Consider the following 17561-nt stretch of genomic DNA (forward strand, 5'->3'; position numbering starts at 1 on the left):
CTTTCGTGAAAGCACACGCCATGGCTATCAAGGTTGAGACCAGGAAGTCGGACCTTTTCAAAGTAAAACGGGATAATGAGATGCCCAGAGAGTTCGTGTCCCGATTTCAAATGGAACGGATGGACCTTCCACCAGTCGCAGATGATTGGGCCGTTCAGGCTTTCACCCAAGGACTTAACATTCGGAGCTCGTTGGATTCACAGTAGTTGAAACAAAACTTGGTGGAATATGCGGCTTTCACTTGGGCCGATGTCCATAACCTGTATTAATCAAAAATCAGGGTCGAAGATGATCAGCTTAGGGCCCCTTCTGGGTTCGTGTATCCCGTCAGAACCATCGACAAAGTGAAGAGAGACATCGATCGTGAACCGATATCAAACAGGGATTGGTATCAGTAGTACAATGGGGACGGATGAAGCAGTGGGTCCGGACGAAGCTCTATGAGAAATGAAAGGAGAAGTGATCGAGGTTAGAGCAACCGGGGACTCATGAGAAAAAACAGATTCGACAGGCATGTCGTCCTAAAGAAGCGCCAAGATTATCGGAGTACAACTTTAACGTCGATGTTGCCGCTATCGTATCTGCCATCGGAAGCAACAAAGATACTAAGTGGCCTAGACCTTTATAGTACGATCCAGCACAAAGGGATCCTAGCCTAATGTGCAAATATCATGGCACTCATGGCAGCCCAAAGAGATCCCAACCTAATGTGCAAATATCATGGCACTCATGGCAACAGAACTTAAGACTGCCGACAATTAAGGGAAGAGGTGGCCCGACTGTTCAACAACGGGCATCTCCGAGAATTCCAGAGTGATTGGGCCAAGAACCACTTCAGGAACAGGGATTCTAATAAGTAGACTGAGCAGGAAGAGCCTCAGTACATCATTAACATAATTATTAGTGGAGTCGACATTCCCCAGGGTCTGATGCTGACGCGCACCAAAGTATCCATCACAAGGGGAAAACAGACTCGGGATTACGTACCGGAAGGAACCTTGTCTTTCAACGATGAAGATGCTGAGGGGATCGTGCATCCCCACAATGATGCACTGGTAATATCGGTACTCGTAAATAAATCTCGAATTAAGCGTGTGTTAATTGATTCATGTAGCTCAGCCAACATCATCAGATCCAGGACCGTGGAACAATTCGGCCTACAAGATCAGATCGTACCTGCTGTCCGAGTACTGAACGGGTTCAACATGCCATGAGAGACCACTAAAAGGGAGATAACATTATTAGTGAACGTGGCCAAAACCGTACAGGAAGCCAAGTTCTATGTAATCGAAAGTGATATGAGATACAACGCTTTGTTCAGGAGACCATGGATTCACAACATGAGGGTAATACCCTCGATATTGCACCAGGTGCTGAAATTCCCAACACCCAGGGGAGTTAGAATGGTTTATGGGGAACAACCGGCCACCAAGGAGATGTTCGCGATCAATGAGGTGATCCCAGCATCCACACTCTCAACATTGGAGGATCCGAATCGGATGGTCAAAGACGGGGTCAAATAGCAATCACCGACACCAGCCTCGACAGGATCGGAGGAAGGAGGGGAAGACGACTGCGAAGTCCCCAGATCTTTCATAGTCCCCGACGATTCCGACGCCACAAAATCAACGGTCGAGGAACTGGAACAAGTCATATTAACCGAACATTTACCCGATCGAAAGGTATACCTGGGCACGGGGTTAAGCCTCGAGCTCAGGAAAAAACGCATTCAATTTCTTATAGCTAATGAAGATTGTTTTGCTTGGTCCCACCTTGATATAACAAGGATCCCGCTAGAGATAACCACTCATAAGCTAAGCCTGGACCCGAAGTTCCACCTGGTCAAGCAGAAGAGGAGACCCCAGTCCGAGGTCAAACATGCTTTCATCAAGGATGATATATCTAAACTCCTTAAAATAGGGTCCATTTGGGAGGTTAAATACTCTGATTGGTTAGCAAACGTAGTGGTAATCCCTAAAAAAGGGAATAAATTAAGAATGTGTGTAGACTATAAGGATTTGAATAAGGCATGTCCCAGGGACTCCTTCCCTTTGCCCAACATCAATTGCATGATCAATGCCACTACCGGCCACGAGATCCTCAGTTTTATCGATGCCTACTCCGGGTACAACCAAATACGGATGAGCCAGGGTGATTACGATAAAATCTCCTTCATCACTAAGTACGACACATACTGCTATAACGTAATGCCATTCGGATTAAAAAATGTTGGTGCCACTTACCAACGCTTAGTAAAGTAGATGTTGGAGGAACAAATAGGAAAATCAATGGAGGTTTTCATTGACGATATGTTGGTTAAGTCCCTGCAAGCAGAGGACCATTTAAAACATTTGCAGGAAACCTTCAGCATATTGAAGAAATATAATATGATGCTGAAACTAGGTACCCTCACCTAGAAATATTGGCGCTCGCTTTGCTAAGCGCCTCTAGAAAGCTAAAACCATACTTCCAATGTCACCCCATATGTATTGTGACTAATTACCCATTGAGGAGTGTAATGCATAAGCCCGAGCTCTCGGGACGGTTGGCCAAATGGGTCGTGGAAATCAGTCAGACCGCCATTAAATCTCAAATTTTGGCAGACTTTGTGGCTGACTTTACTCCTGCCCTAATACCTGAGGTCGAAAGAGAGTTGTTGTTAAACTCGTGGACTTCTTCGGGGATCTGGACCCTCTTTACAGACGGTGCCTCGAATGCAAATGGATCCGAACTTGGCATCATATTGAAGCCACCAACAGGAAATATAGTTAGACAATCTATTGGGACTGTAAAATTGACTAACAACGAGGTCGAATATGAGGCCATCATTGTAGGTCTCGAACTAGCCAAAAGCGTGGGGGCGGAGGTAATCAAAGCTAAGTGCAACTCCCTCCTTGTGGTGAACCAATTTAATGGAACGTTTGAGGTCAGAGAGGAACGAATGCAAAGGTACCTGGATAAGTTGCAGGTAACATTACATAGATTCAAGGAGTGGACTCTACAACACGTACCTCGGGATCAAAACAGTGAGGTTGATTCCCTTTCTAACCTGGGGTCGGCGATCGAGGACGATGTGTTCAACTCGGGGGTGGCCGTACAACTCATAAGATCGGTAGTGGAAGAAGGCTACACCGAGATAAACTCAGCGAACCTGACTTGGGATTGGAGAAACAAATATATAGAATATCTGAAGACCTAAAAAATGCCCTCAGATTCAAAAGAATCGAGGGCCCTACGTACGAAGGCAACCCGATTTAGCTTGTCCGAAGGCGGAACCCTATTCATAAGAACATTCGATAGCCCACTGGCGATATGTCTAGGACCAGGAGATACCGAGTACGTTCAGAGGAAAATTCACGAAGGCACGTGCGGAAATCATTCAGGCGCCGAATCATTAATTCGAAAGGTAATCAGAGTCGGCTACTAATGGATCGACATGGAAAAAGACGCGAAAGAGTTCGTACGAAAATGTGATCAATGTCAAAGACATGCTCCAATGATTCATCAACCCAGAGAGCTGCTACATTCAGTTTTGTCACCATTGTCGTACATGAAGTGGGGGATCGACATCGTTGGCTCCCTTCTATGGGCACCCGGTAAGGCTCAATTTATATTGTTTATGACTGAATATTTTTCTACGTGGGTGGAAGCCCAGGCATACGAGAAGGTCACGGTAAAGGAAGTCATCGATTTAATCTGGGACCATATCATATGTCGGTTCAGATTGCCGGCCAAGATCGGCTGCGACAACGGGAAACAATTCATCGGTAGCAAAGTAAGCAAGTTTCTTGATGACCATAAGACCAAAAGGATCCTATCAACACACTACCACCCTAGTGGGAACGGACAAGCTTAATCGACCAACAAAACAATACTCCAAAACCTCAAAAAGAGGTTAACTGACGCCAAAGGAAAATGGAAGGAAATCCTACCCGAAGTCATATGGGCATACCGTACGACCTCAAAGTCCAGTATTAGGGCCACCCCGTTCTTGCTGGTTTACGGCGCCAAAGCTCTAATACCGTTCGAAGTTAGAGAACCAAGTCTCAGGTTCCGATATGCAACCAAGGAATCAAACGACGAGGCCATGAACACGAATCTGGAGCTATTAGATGAAAGGCGTGAAATCGCCCTTGTCCGATTAGCCTCCCAAAATCAGCAGATTAAGAGGTATTATAATCGAAGGGCCAACCTTCGACACTTCAATGTCGGGGACTTAGTGTTAAGGAAAGTCACACTAAGCACCCAGAACCCGAAAAAAGGGAAGTTGGGGCTGAATTGGGAAGGACCATATCAAATTATCGAGATCACCGGAAAGGGATCATACAAACTCGGAGCAATGAACGGTGAATGTTGGTTCCCCAAGTATACGCAAGTATACGTGGCCGTCAAGTAATAAAGTGACTCGAAAGTCGTATGTCGAACCCACAGAGACTTAGATTAACCGTTAACTAAGCAAACTGAAATCAATTTACTGTCCAAGATGATCAAAAGCTTAACTTTTCTATTACAACTACTATTGTAAAATTTAAACACGTAACCAAGGGAGATATAGATTCCAGGGTTGTGTTTGGTTTATCAATCCTATTGAGTTCGTAATTACACCTGTTAATACAAATTATCTATGATTGCTAGTTGACCAGATCGTTTATATAAATAGCATGTTCCCACAATACTATACGTCTATCCATAATATATCAACCATATATTCCTATGGCCTTGAATCTATCATGAACGAATATAATACGGTATTCAACTAAGCAAGACTGTTATGTATATTCTTATCATAACCGTGAAATCTTTTCCCGAGCCACGGGTTCAGAAATAAGCTCTCTCCAATTCTACTCTAATCTAAACACGACTTTCCCAAGCATAGCATAGATAGTAAATAGAACTCAACTGTTTGACAAATAATTAAGCAATTATGCAAAGAATTAGAGAAACAACCAAAGATGATAACTCAAATTAATGGTAATATAATTAATAAGCTTCAATATTCATGGTAGCAAAACAACAAATCATCAAGAAAAAGTATATATTACTAAGTTTGATGGAAGAAAGATGGAATCTGATGAATTCCGGCCTCCACGGAGGCTCTGCGCTCTCCCTAGGTCTAAATTCTGTCTCCATCTTTAAAAATGGTGTTTAATGACTATTTATATGTGTAGGAAAAAAATCCAAACGAAATAACCGAGTCCAAAACTAAATAGGAGACAAAATAGGCTTTAAAAATACGGAACACCCTCGCTACAGGCCTCGCCTGGTCCACCTCGCTATACCAATGGAAGCGCAACCTCTGACGCGCGTTTTCCCCTGTGCGACGTGAGGTATTTCGCGAGCAAAATTCGTTGCTACGCTTGTTCTGTTTCTACTTAGTTTCAATTCCTTTGCTTTTCCTAACTTTTCCTTCTTTCACGTTTTCATTTCTGTTTCTTTATTTTCAATTCCTTTGCTTGTTTCATTTTGTCTTCTTTTGCTTTTGTCTTCAATCATTGTTCCATTATCTCATTATAATATTTTCCATCATCAAATAATCACGAGCGATTCTTGTAGTGCATAAAATACACATAAAATCTCTACTTTGCTCTCAATTTCGTCTTCAACGTACCTACACATAAAATAGACTCATTTAAGCACAAATATAGTATAATTTAGTATTAAAACACCTAAATGTAAGGTAAGTAATGTACTAAAAATATGAAATTATAGTCAAACATCACTGAACTACTACTGAACAACTGGAACATAACTCACTTGAAGCGTTACTACTGCCAAGGTATGACCCCATTTATTCTTTTTACTTATTTGCATTTCGAACTAACACTTGTAGGCAATCATCAAAGAATGATACAATTTTTAGGCCTGAAAGCACGCGTTACACTCTTTTTTCCTTGAACCGGTTTTGTCCTAAATGGGGTTTCTAGCAAGGTTTTTAACAAGGCAACAATAAATCGTGCTAACTTAGAATCGAAGTCCGGTTACGAACCGGTATTGAAGATCAAGACAACATTATTCGAGGCCTCTCTACGATCGGCCTCAAACACTAGGGGCATTACCCTCGGATAACGACTTTAGCAAGGAAAGAAACTTTTCGATTGAATGGTCTCGGCTCGATCGATAGGATTTACTGTAAGGGCCAAACGGTAGAATGAACTGTGTCCTCATAGACTGCTCGAGCCCTGACATAAAACTTTTACGCATATGTAATCGTATATATTATACACATAAATAAAATGAAGTCTCTACCTTGCGGATAAACATCTTGTCTCTTAAAAAAAAAATCTTTCTGAATTTCCTATATTCGATCCCCTAAAGGTATCGATCCCAAGGGCCTCCTTTATCCCAATTCAAACGATCACTCCCACTGGGGAACTACCATCCAGAAATAAACTCGGACGTCCTGGGCTATCAAAGCCCGGGGGCATAAGACCTATTAGGCAGCGCCCGGACCTTAAAGGCTACGGCCATTCCCATTCAGGGACTGTTATCTTAGGCAAGTCCGGATAACTCGAGCTGAAAAGCCTACTGGGCAACACCAGGACTAAAAGGCTACGGCCAAATAAAAAGGTCTCGGAGATGTCTTAGACCCGTAACAAAAAACAAGGCCTTGAAAAATTTCTTAACCGGTTCTAAAGGCTACCCTCGGCAAACTATAATCTAAAATATTATAAGTACTTTAGGGAAACGTTTTGGTCATACCGAACCCCCACGACGCCTTAAACAAAAAAATATCGAAGGCAAGGCCTGTTCAAACCTCCGAACATGACCTAACTATTTCATGCAAAGGCATTTTGATCTTTGCAAACATAAAGAATAAACCCGAGCATGAATCTCCTCGAGGGCCTCCATTCGGGATTGTCGCTTCGCATGCTCGACGATATCATTTGTTCGATCCTGGGTCACCTCGGCATCGACCTTATATTGGGTCATCATCTTGTCGGCATCCACTTTAACCACCAAGACCACCGACTTGGTCGTTTCAAGCTCCTTGGGAAGAGTTTCTCGATCAGAGGTGGTCGAACTTAGCTGAGACTGGAGCTCATCAACCTTTTTGGCCTGCACCTCGGCCTTTTTATTTGCCGCTCGAAGCTAGGCCTCAATGGAAGTCAGCTGCGCCCGAGCAGTCTCCTTTTTCGAGGCCAGTCGGTTCATCCTGCCTCTCCATTCGTCGGTTTCAGCCTTGACATCATCCATCTCAACTAGAATTTGGTCGATCCGATCGATTTTCTGTTGGACCTGCGGATTTCAACCATTAGTCACCGAGTCTAGCTCATTGTCACTAACCTCAAATATGTTTACCTGCTCGATCAGGTCGGCATGCTCTTTCCGAGCCACCTCCAGTTCAGCTCGAAGTCTCTTAGCCTCCCCTTCACGGTGCACGCTGAGAAGTTTGTAAGTGTCTCTCTTCTCAGTGAGCCCTCGGACCTCGGCTTCAAGCTGGTTCAGCTCGTCCCGATATCGAATAAAGGTTTCATGATGAAGCAACGAGGCCTACAGACACAAAGAAAAATGTTAGGATTATCTATAAATTAGTCTAAGTACAAATTAAAGTCATCAAGAGATATCTGAAGTTACCCGGTTTAGCACCTCTTGTGCTTCGTTGAACAGGCAGGGCGCATCTACCTCGCTCATCTTGGCTTGGTCTTCCTTGGTCACCAGATACCGAAGGTAACTAGCCACCCCTACTGGGGCAGAAAGGACACGGGCATCCTCCGGAATGGAGATGACGATATATCGCTTCTGTATGAATCCACACTCGGAACTGGGAACAGGTTGATCAATTGCAGGCTTGAGGATTCGGCACCTCCAAGTCACCCAATCCGGTGACGTCCTCCGTGGCGGTAGAATCCACACCATCAAAAAAGCCGCGAAAGGGGTCGTCCACTCCGTGGGCCCCCTCGTTGGGATTTTCCTTCATCGTTTGAGCCTCGTTATACATGGACTCGGTGAATAAGGGCGACTCAGTGATGTCTATCACACTATGTGCTTCCTTTGGGGTATTTCCCATATCCCGGAAAGCTTCGTCCACGGCCTCCTCGTCGGCTTCCCTAACTTGAGGCAAATCGGCCTTGCCTCTCTCTGGTTCGAAGGCCCCTTACCTCTCGAGTTACGATGACACGCGGGCCATCATATCGAAGTCTTCTCCTTCTTCTTCGGATTCGTCCCTCAACCAATAGAGTGAATCCGGAGATGGTGCTTGAGCGCTTGTGCCTTCTTTGGATTTGTGCACCAACCTTCTCCTTGGTTTCTTCTTCTCCGAGCTCGGAGCCTTCTTTCTTTTCTTCTCATCACCTTGTCTTGGAGCAGGGGACTCGGCGTGGAAGTTCTCGCCACCGGATGGATGCCTTAGTGTGACATCCTTGGATAAACCTACAAAAGAAAATGAAACAAGTGAGAACTTAATGACACGATAGGAACCCAAATATTACTTACTCGGGAAAAGAATCTAACCATGAGAATGGGCCTCCCACCGGCCCTTCAAAAATTCGTGTCATGATCGCTCGGAATATGTCCTTTGTAACACGATGGTTGAGGGACTGCATTCGGGACCCGAGTGACAGCTGCACCACCACAAAGCACCGATAAGAAGGAAGAAAAAAAACGTAAAATAAGATTTTGAAAACGAAATTTTACTTATGTCATATATTCCACTTCTCGGGGAACGGCATGCGCTCAGCTAGAATAAAGTCAGAGGTCCTCACTCATACGAAACGACCTAGCCAATCTCGATCTTCATCAATACTTGAGAACTGGCCTTTATTGGCCCAACGCACGAGCTTGATCAGTCCCCTCCGAAATATTCTAGGACTGTATAGGCGCATGAGGTGGTCGACGGTGAACGAGCATCCATCGATCTTGTTCACGAATAACCGAAGAAGGATCACGATCCTCCAAAATGAGGGGTGAATTTGACCGAGGCATACCTCGTCTCTTTTGTAGAAGTCGATGATGACCGGATCTAATGGGCCCAGTGTAAAGAGATAAGTGTAAACACTTAATTATCCCTCGATGTGGGTGGTGATATCATCATCGAGTCCGCGAACCACCACGTGCTTGTCAACCCAATTGCAATCCTTTTTTACCGTAGGGAGGACTTCTTCAGTGATCGAGCATGTGTATCTCGAGACCTCATCACACCGGCTTGTACGAGGGAAGGTTTTTCAACCTTGAAATTGGCGGTTACCGAGCACCCTCTAGAGACGAACATTTTCAATGGGGGTACTGGTACTGGTTCCTCGACAGCAGTATGCGAAACGGTCTCCTCGGTAGCCGGTCGCGAGGTAGAAAGAGTTTATTTTTGGGGAACGGTTTTTGAATTCTTCGCCATTTCTTTGAAAATGGAGGAAAAATTAGGAAAACGAGGAAGTTAAAAGAGTACACTTGATAGCTTGAGATGGAAATGAACAAGGGCTCTGGCAAAGGATCTCAAATAAACAAAGTATAACTGCTAAGAAGTACTAAAATTTCGAAGGTACGAGGGTAGAAGGTTTGAATGTAAAGTTGGAATGAACAAAGAAAGAGGTATTTATAGTATTTCAGTGGCGGTTCACATCCAGTAATTGCCGACCGGCAGCTGACATGCATTTAATGCCATTAAGACTTGACTGTCGAGACGTTTCGTTTGTTTTGTCATTTTTGTCGCGGGGTATTGAAGTAAGAACCGGAAGCTCATGTTGTTTCTCATCGTCTACTCTCCGAAAAATGAGGGGACTTTCTGTATATGGTCGAAATCGAGATTGCCTACGACATGGTAGGTCAGGTTCGGAACATGGCAATAAAGGACTAAAGATCCACTCTAAGTCCCACCGGGCTAGAACCCAGGATTGGAACGTCCGCATTCGAGAATATTGAGGCCGTGATCCCGAAATCGATCCTAGCCCAGAACGAGCTGGAAGAAACATTGTTAGCATAACAAAAGACCAAAATATTAGTGACCGGTCAGATATTATGGCGGGAATATCAGCACGTATTAATGAAGAACTGGTAATCGGCAAATCAAGAGATTATTTTTACCTTTTATAGAATTGTACCTAAAGTAGGACTCCTCTACTATATAAAGGGTGTCTGATAATTTATTTAGCACATTGTAACACGCATTCCAAAGCAATACATTATTATTTTTCTCTTTAAGCTCTTGTTCTTTTGTATCGTGATACCGATCAAAGTGCATCTGGCTCAAGGGTGGCTAACCTTCCGAAATTGAAACTTTCCAATTCGTGTGGTCTGAATTTACTTTATCATTATTTATTTCAATTGCAACTTAATTTATCAATTTGTATCAAGTTAATCCGTTTATCCTTAAAATCACTTACAAATTCAATTATTATCCGATTTTGAGGGTAAACACGTTAATTACCCCACTACTAATAGTGGTTGTATTGGTTTAAACTGTCAGGGTAACTTCCTTGTGACCTTCCGATCTTATCCCCTTTCTAAACGGATAGGGTCAGTCCACATGGGCGACCCACGACCCGAACCCAAATTACCAACAATATGAAATCACTTTTATGTGTTTTGAATATATGTAATAATTATTATGATAAGAAATAAATTAAATTAATTTTACTGTTCTTTTAAAAGAATTCGTATGATCATATATTGACATAATATAAAACTTATTTCTAAATTTTTAATTTTGGAAAAAGAACCAAATTTATTCATTTTTAATTTACGAAATATCTTAATTTTGTCATCTATTATACTTTGTAGACATTTATACCATTGTGGTTAGCAAATCATACTTTTTCTTTTACATATACATATATACATACATAGAGATGATAAGCAAAATGAAGTTAATAGTGAATATAAATATAAAAAATAATATTGCTTGCTATTATAAAGTTTTGTTTTTAAAATTTTAATACCGCTACGTGCTCTACTGAAATCAACGCGTTTTGTTGTGTTTGTTTGATAAGAAAGCAGGAAAGCATGGAAGTGAAAGGGACACATTGATTTTGTTGCTTTTTGAGATTTACGAGCTGTCGCTGACTAATTGCATGATACAAAGAGGCGTTATTGCATGTGCCACCGTCAGTATATTTTTCATTTTATATATGTCAGTTTTTTTTATAAAATTATGTGAATATGTATATTGTTGAAACTGCTTAAAAATAATACTAAATTAAGTATAATACGAGACATAAGTTAAAATCTTAAAACAACCACAATTTCTGATCGAAACTATTTAATAGAAATTATGACAATAAATCAACACCACTTAAACAAAATTTTGTAAGCCATTGATGCGGTCTTCAAGCCATCCCGGTCGGAGAAAAAATTACCAAGCGCTTAGCATTCCTTCATGCTTGCCGTCGGTGGCGGAGCCATATGCACTCAAAGGGTGTCAACCGACACTCATTCGTCAAAAAATTATATTGTTTAGCTGGGTAATTTTTTTAAAATATGTATATATACTATATAATGACACTCATTGACTTCTTGGTGAGTTTATTTTTTTATATTTTAACTTTTCTTAATGAAAATTATGGCTCTGTCGCTGCTTGCCGCCAATGAGGTTCCGTGTGATTGGTGCGCTTCCTCTCTCGCATTCGCCTCCCCCAACTCGTCTCTCTCTCGCATGAACATGTACATACAGTTATAGTGAGTTTAATTGGAAGCATTATTTTCACTTATATGAAATTTGTATATAAATTGTAAAAAAATATGATGTTTATTATAGACTCAACTTTTTTGAACCTTAACCCTAAATCTTGAAACTGCATCAAAAGGGTCCTATTTTTAGCCGTATTGAAGTCCCGAGTCTATTTTAGAGTTGTACTTCCAGCTAGATCATATTTTTAGGCGTCAAGGGGAAACTATTGATTTTCTTGTAAACATTTTTTTTATTAATAATGACAATAAAATTTAATTACCATTTATATTTCTGTATGATTTATCTACTTTTTCTTTTGCAGTGACGAAGTTAGAAAATTTAATAAAGATGTTCAAATTTTGAATATCCTTTTGCCAGTGGGCTATGCAAGGGTGTTCAATATTTATTTTTTAATCAATAACAAGTAATATTTTATCATATGCAGTTAGACCTCTCTATAACAACATTCTTATATAACGGTCATTCACTATAAAAGCCAAGTTTTCCTTTGAACCGATTTTTAATGTTATATTTCACCTCTCTATAATAACTTTTTACTTATAACAACAACAACCATATTTATAGCAGGACGCTCTTTGTAAAATTACCTCTCTATGACAGCCATATAGAATCTTTAAGGTTACTAATAATAATTATAAAACTATGCACACAATATTTTCTATTGAACAAAGTTTCTATTTTGCATAAGACATAAGATTTTCGAGATTTGCACATGATATCTTTTCCGATAAAAAATTTAACTGTTAAATTCTTAGATTGTCTTCAAGAGAAAGCTATTGAATACCTTTTTGCTGAAAATTTGGACATAAATCTTCGCCAATTCCAGCTTATATAGCTACGAAACAAGATACAATTACAAAATTCTTCCATTAATCTTGAAAGAATTTATTTTTCTTTAGCTTTAAAATGTGTGTCTTATAGTTTAAATCTTTATATGTTTAGTTATAAATTTATTAATAATGTATTAGTTTTCTTCAATATTTAACAAGTAAATATGCATATCTTTTGAAATTTTAAATTTGAATAATTTTCTTATCTTTTATAGGTAACATTGGAAAAGGAAAAATAGTTAATTTTTGGATAAATCTTATTTATAACGGCCAAAAGATATTTAAACCTCAAATACTGTTATAGGTATATAACAGTCATTCACTATAAAAGCCAAAAAATATCGGAACAAACAAGACTTTTATAGAGAGGATTAACTGTATATAGTATAATTTTTCGGAGGAGAGTGTTCAATTGACCACTTTTGGCCATACATAGCTTCACCCAGCTCCTCTGCTCATAAATTTTGGAAAAGGATAGAAAACAAGATAAGGAATATCTTTAACGAGGTAGATAGAAAATTTGGTACAGTCGCTACAAGTATAATGTGTTTTAGGAAAAAAAAAAAAAATTATTGAACAAGAAAATCACGTTACTGTATGAAAAAAGAAAAAGAAAATCACGTTACTGGTTTTCCTCTAGAGCTTATGAATCACTGCCAATTGAATGAATTGTAACATTTTAATAACTGATATTTATAAAATTCGAAAAAGGGCCAAAATATCCTTTGTACTATCGAAAATAATTTAAATATATCATTATTTTTACTATCCGGTCAATTTGACACATATACCCCTAATTTAACGGAGTGCCATGTGACAACTCAGGAACAAAAGCCCCAATTTTAATACTTGGATCCAATTTAAACCTACCCCCATTTTGTACGTTATGTGTATTATAGGTGTAGAAAGAAAACCGACAAACTGCACCAAATCGATAATCTGAGTCAAACACGAGAAACAAAAACCAACTATGGTTTGGTTTGATTTGGTGTTAGGAAAACAAACCGACCATAATTGGTTTGATTTTAATTAAAAAAAGTCAAACCGAAACCAAACCAATCCGACATTAAATGTATACAAGTTTTTAAAATATTTTATACATAAAAATAATTATTGTAATGTAATTTACAAATATTTTTTAAACTCTTTAATAGTTATATCTTTTAATGTATTATTTCAAGCTTGGACTTAGAACTTTTTGAATGGTCAAATGTGTTTTATATAGCCCATAAAAGTTAGTACCTCAAATAAAGCCGAAAGCAAAATCAAATCATTATTAATGCTAACAAAAAAAATTCAATTCAATAGAATGACAATAGTATTGGATATTTCTTTTCTTTAGTTTTGCATTAGTTTAGATAGTAAAAATGCATAACTTAATTTTAATATTATTTAGTCATGTAATTAATACTTAGTAATTATTAGTCGTACTTATTTTAACATGACTTAGTACTTTTAGATTATAATTATTTTTATTAAGGCTTATTAATTAGCAATATTTATCTTATGCGATTTGTTGAGTATTTTAGTATAATCATGACTCATTTCACATTATTTTGTATTATTTTATTGGGTAACATCTTATATAGTTTTATCCTAATTGGACCTAAGAAATATTAGAGCACAAATTATAAATTTTATGCTATGAAGATTTTGTCGAGAAAAAACCCGAAAACCCCAAAAAACCCGAGAAAAATCGCGATTGAAAAACCCCACTTTTGTTGGTTTGATTTGGTTTATAGATTTAAAAATCCGAGACAATTGATTTGATTTGGTAATTGAAAAATCCGAACCAACCTGGTCTATGTACACCCCTAGTGTGGATGTTACAGTATGTCCAGTAATACATTGAAGATACAAATTACATACTCTCAACATCCAAAATACATACAAACGACACACAAAATAGGGGTGATCTACTCTCAATCCCACTATTGCAGAGAGGGCAAAACTGTGGTACATCCATCTCCCATTATTGCAGAGAGGGCAACACATTTCCTCACAAGTTTACCTTAAAAACAGTTTGCTCAATAATCTTCTTCAACCTTTTCCACAACTTCCTCTACTGCTTCTCCATAATCTCCGTATTAATGTATCTGTCTGTACAATGGCCAAAACACATTTCCTCACAAGTTTACCTTAGAAATATTTAATAAAATGTGCAAAATCATTCTTATACACTCTTTTACTGAACCTATATATCATAACAAAAGTCCCTGACATGATAATAGACTTTACGAAATATTCAATTTCCTCTAGTTGAATTTGATGTTATAGTAGTTATGCACAAAAGAATTATATAATTTAACACAGTTCATCACAAGTCAAACATATAATGGATGTTGAAGATTCATTCAAATTACTTACCTCTAATTGTGTCAAAGGCATAAACTTTAAGCATGTCGCTTCCCAAACTCTCTAATTGCTCTTTCTGGATCTGCTCAGCAAAAGTCACAAGGGAAGGATGACATCCATGTAACTCAATTTGCTGTAGTGTCACACTATCTGTGAATCCTTGAGGAATCTCTTTTAAGTACCTACAATTTCTAATAATTGACGGTCAAGGCATGGGAAATAATCATCAGCGGCTCTCCAGTAAACAAGATTCAACTCCTCAAGGAGCAGGAATTTTAGTTCAGGAAATCCCATCTCTGTTACTTCCCATGCTATTCTTAAACGAAAGGCTCCGTTCTTCAATTGAAGCACGTTGAGTTTGGGCAACATGCTAATGGTTGTCATTGTTGCGGAAGCTAAATGTATATAGTGTGAATGAGTCACAACTACTATACCAAAAATTATGACAACCACTAAATAATAAACAAGACAATAAGACAACAATAAAAGAACACCAGAATTTACGAGGTTCGGCCAATTTTGCCTACTTCCTCGGACACAATCAATATTTTATTCCACTCCAAAATTACAAGTGAAATAATACTAAAGAGAGAAGATACAAATGTCTTAAGAAGATAAAAAAAAGGCAAATGAGAGGTGTATTTAAATCCTAAACGTTAGGCCTCCTTTTATAGGGTGAAATTCCCATTCAAAATTGTCATCCACCGATGTGGGACTTTTGACAATTTCAACAGTCATGTCCTTCCACATCAATCCAGTGTCGTTAAGTGTCAGCTTTTTGAGATTTGGTGGAAAGAATCCAGACGTGGAAGCCTTACGAAACTAGACATGTAAGATTTAATACTTAGCTCCTCGAGCTCATGTAAATATATTAGGTTATCTAGGTTATCTGGACTTACCATCATATTCATCTTTTTTGCCAAAAATCCCCAATTTTTTCACTTTCTTAATCCCTTCAAATATTTCTTTTGTGCAACAAGAAGAACTCAACCCATAAACACTTTGCAAGTTTTCCAAAACCCGATACTTAACTTCATTTGCTGATGATACCTTTGGAGGAGAATTCAAATATATCTTCGAAGAGTGGAGATGCCTCAATTGAGACATTTCCCAAATTTCATTTGATAAATATATGGTATGGCATGTATTTGGAAAATATTGAGGGAAAACAAAGGTCTGTAAATTCCAAAGTTTAGAAATTGGTAGATCTTTAGGAATCGTACGAACTATCATAGCCAAATACCTTAAAGAAACTAGGTGTACTATTTCTCTAGGTAAATTGTCGAAGCCCACTTTTTCCAAGTCCAATACTCTAAGAAGTTTGAAATGGTTTAGTCTTAATGCAAGATAGTCTATGCTTATGGTGAAAGAAATATGAAGAGAACGCGTTTTGCTATGAGTAAGATCACCAAAACAAAAAGGAGAAGAAAAACCTCGCGTTGAGTGAAGTGACACCCACCGACGACCTTTAGGGAAAACAGTTCGGTGTCCTTTAGCAATTGAAGGATTAACAACGTACAAGAGATTCTCCTTTTCAGCTTCTCTCAAGCATAAATCATGGAGAAGATCATGAATCCTGCATGTCTTGGTTTTGCCATCCAAACTTCGCTTGCTAACAACAACTAGACTCTTATCGATAAGATCATGTAAAAGACTAGAGCCCAATTTCTCCAGCTCCTCGAGCCCCTTTAGCTCTAAGAGTCCTTCCGCAACCCATAATCTAATCAACTTTTTCACAGAAATCTCACTAGCTTTTGGGAAAACTCCGAAATACAGAGAGCACTCCTGAGCAACGCTCATAATCATCAAGGTTTACTAAAGAGCTAACACTTTGAGCTACTTCCCTCCACTCGTCCAGTGTCCTCTTGCTAGAGAGAGTCCCTGCAACCACAGAAATTATTAGTGGTAATCCTTGGCAATTTTCTATGACTACCCTTGCGACATTCTCAACTTCAGTTGGACAACCTTTTTTGCCAAATGCCTTTTGGCAAAATAAATGCCAACTTTCCTTTGGCTTCAGGAGACGCATTGGAAAAGGATCGTTAGGAAAACTAGCATATTGAGCAACATTCATGTCTCGAGTAGTCAACAGTATACGACTTCTGTTACTATTATCTGGAAACCATAGTTAAATCTCATCCCAGGCTTCCGTGCTCCATATATCATCCACAACAATCAAATACCTCCTACCCTTTAAGCTTTTTTGCAAGCGATCTGCAAGTGCATCATCAATTTTCTGCAAGCCATCTTCTAATTCTCCATCGCTCTTCTGCAAGCGATTTGGTTGTTCTCCATTGCTTTTCTTATCAGCCTCTTTATCCACCCCAATAGCATCTTGAAGGAGGGATAGAAGCATCTTTCTTATACTGTAGTCCTTGGACACAACAATCCATCCACAACATCAAAGAAGCTCACAGTTGAGGGATCAGAAAATAATCTTTTGGCAAAGGTTGACTTACCAATGCCACCCATCCCAAAAATAGAGATGACTTCCAGTTGAGATGAGTGTCCCCTAAGTTGACCCAGCATGTGCTCTTGTTCAATGTTGTACCCCACCGTTTCGTTCTCGAGGGTTGAAGCATGTGATTGTGATGAAGTAGAAGTGCCAAGCGAACAATTTCCAGCTCGCTTATTATTCTCCCTCAGCTTCATGAGCTCTCTGTTCACAGACACAATGTCTTCCATTGTTCTATTTTCTCCACAAAAGAAAAAAAGGGTGTTCACACACCATTTTCTTTTATTTTAATAATTATTCTAAA

The 17561-nt window shown here is 39.3% G+C and overlaps 1 protein-coding gene across 1 annotated transcript; it reads right to left on the reverse strand.

The window, feature by feature from the left end:
- Positions 1–8107: 8107 nt before the first annotated feature.
- Positions 8108–16876, reverse strand: LOC138902262 (putative late blight resistance protein homolog R1A-10). Its single transcript, XM_070190106.1, has 5 exons — positions 16631–16876; positions 15702–16587; positions 14989–15254; positions 14815–14884; positions 8108–8370 (listed from the first exon to the last, which is right to left on the reverse strand). The coding sequence occupies exons 1-5, from the start codon at positions 16874–16876 to the stop codon at positions 8108–8110; spliced, it is 1731 nt and encodes a 576-aa protein (XP_070046207.1).
- Between the last annotated feature and the right edge of the window lie 685 nt (positions 16877–17561).

Source organism: Nicotiana tomentosiformis, chromosome 12 (assembly GCF_000390325.3).
Source record: "Nicotiana tomentosiformis chromosome 12, ASM39032v3, whole genome shotgun sequence".
In the NCBI taxonomy this organism is placed as follows: Eukaryota; Viridiplantae; Streptophyta; class Magnoliopsida; order Solanales; family Solanaceae; genus Nicotiana; species Nicotiana tomentosiformis.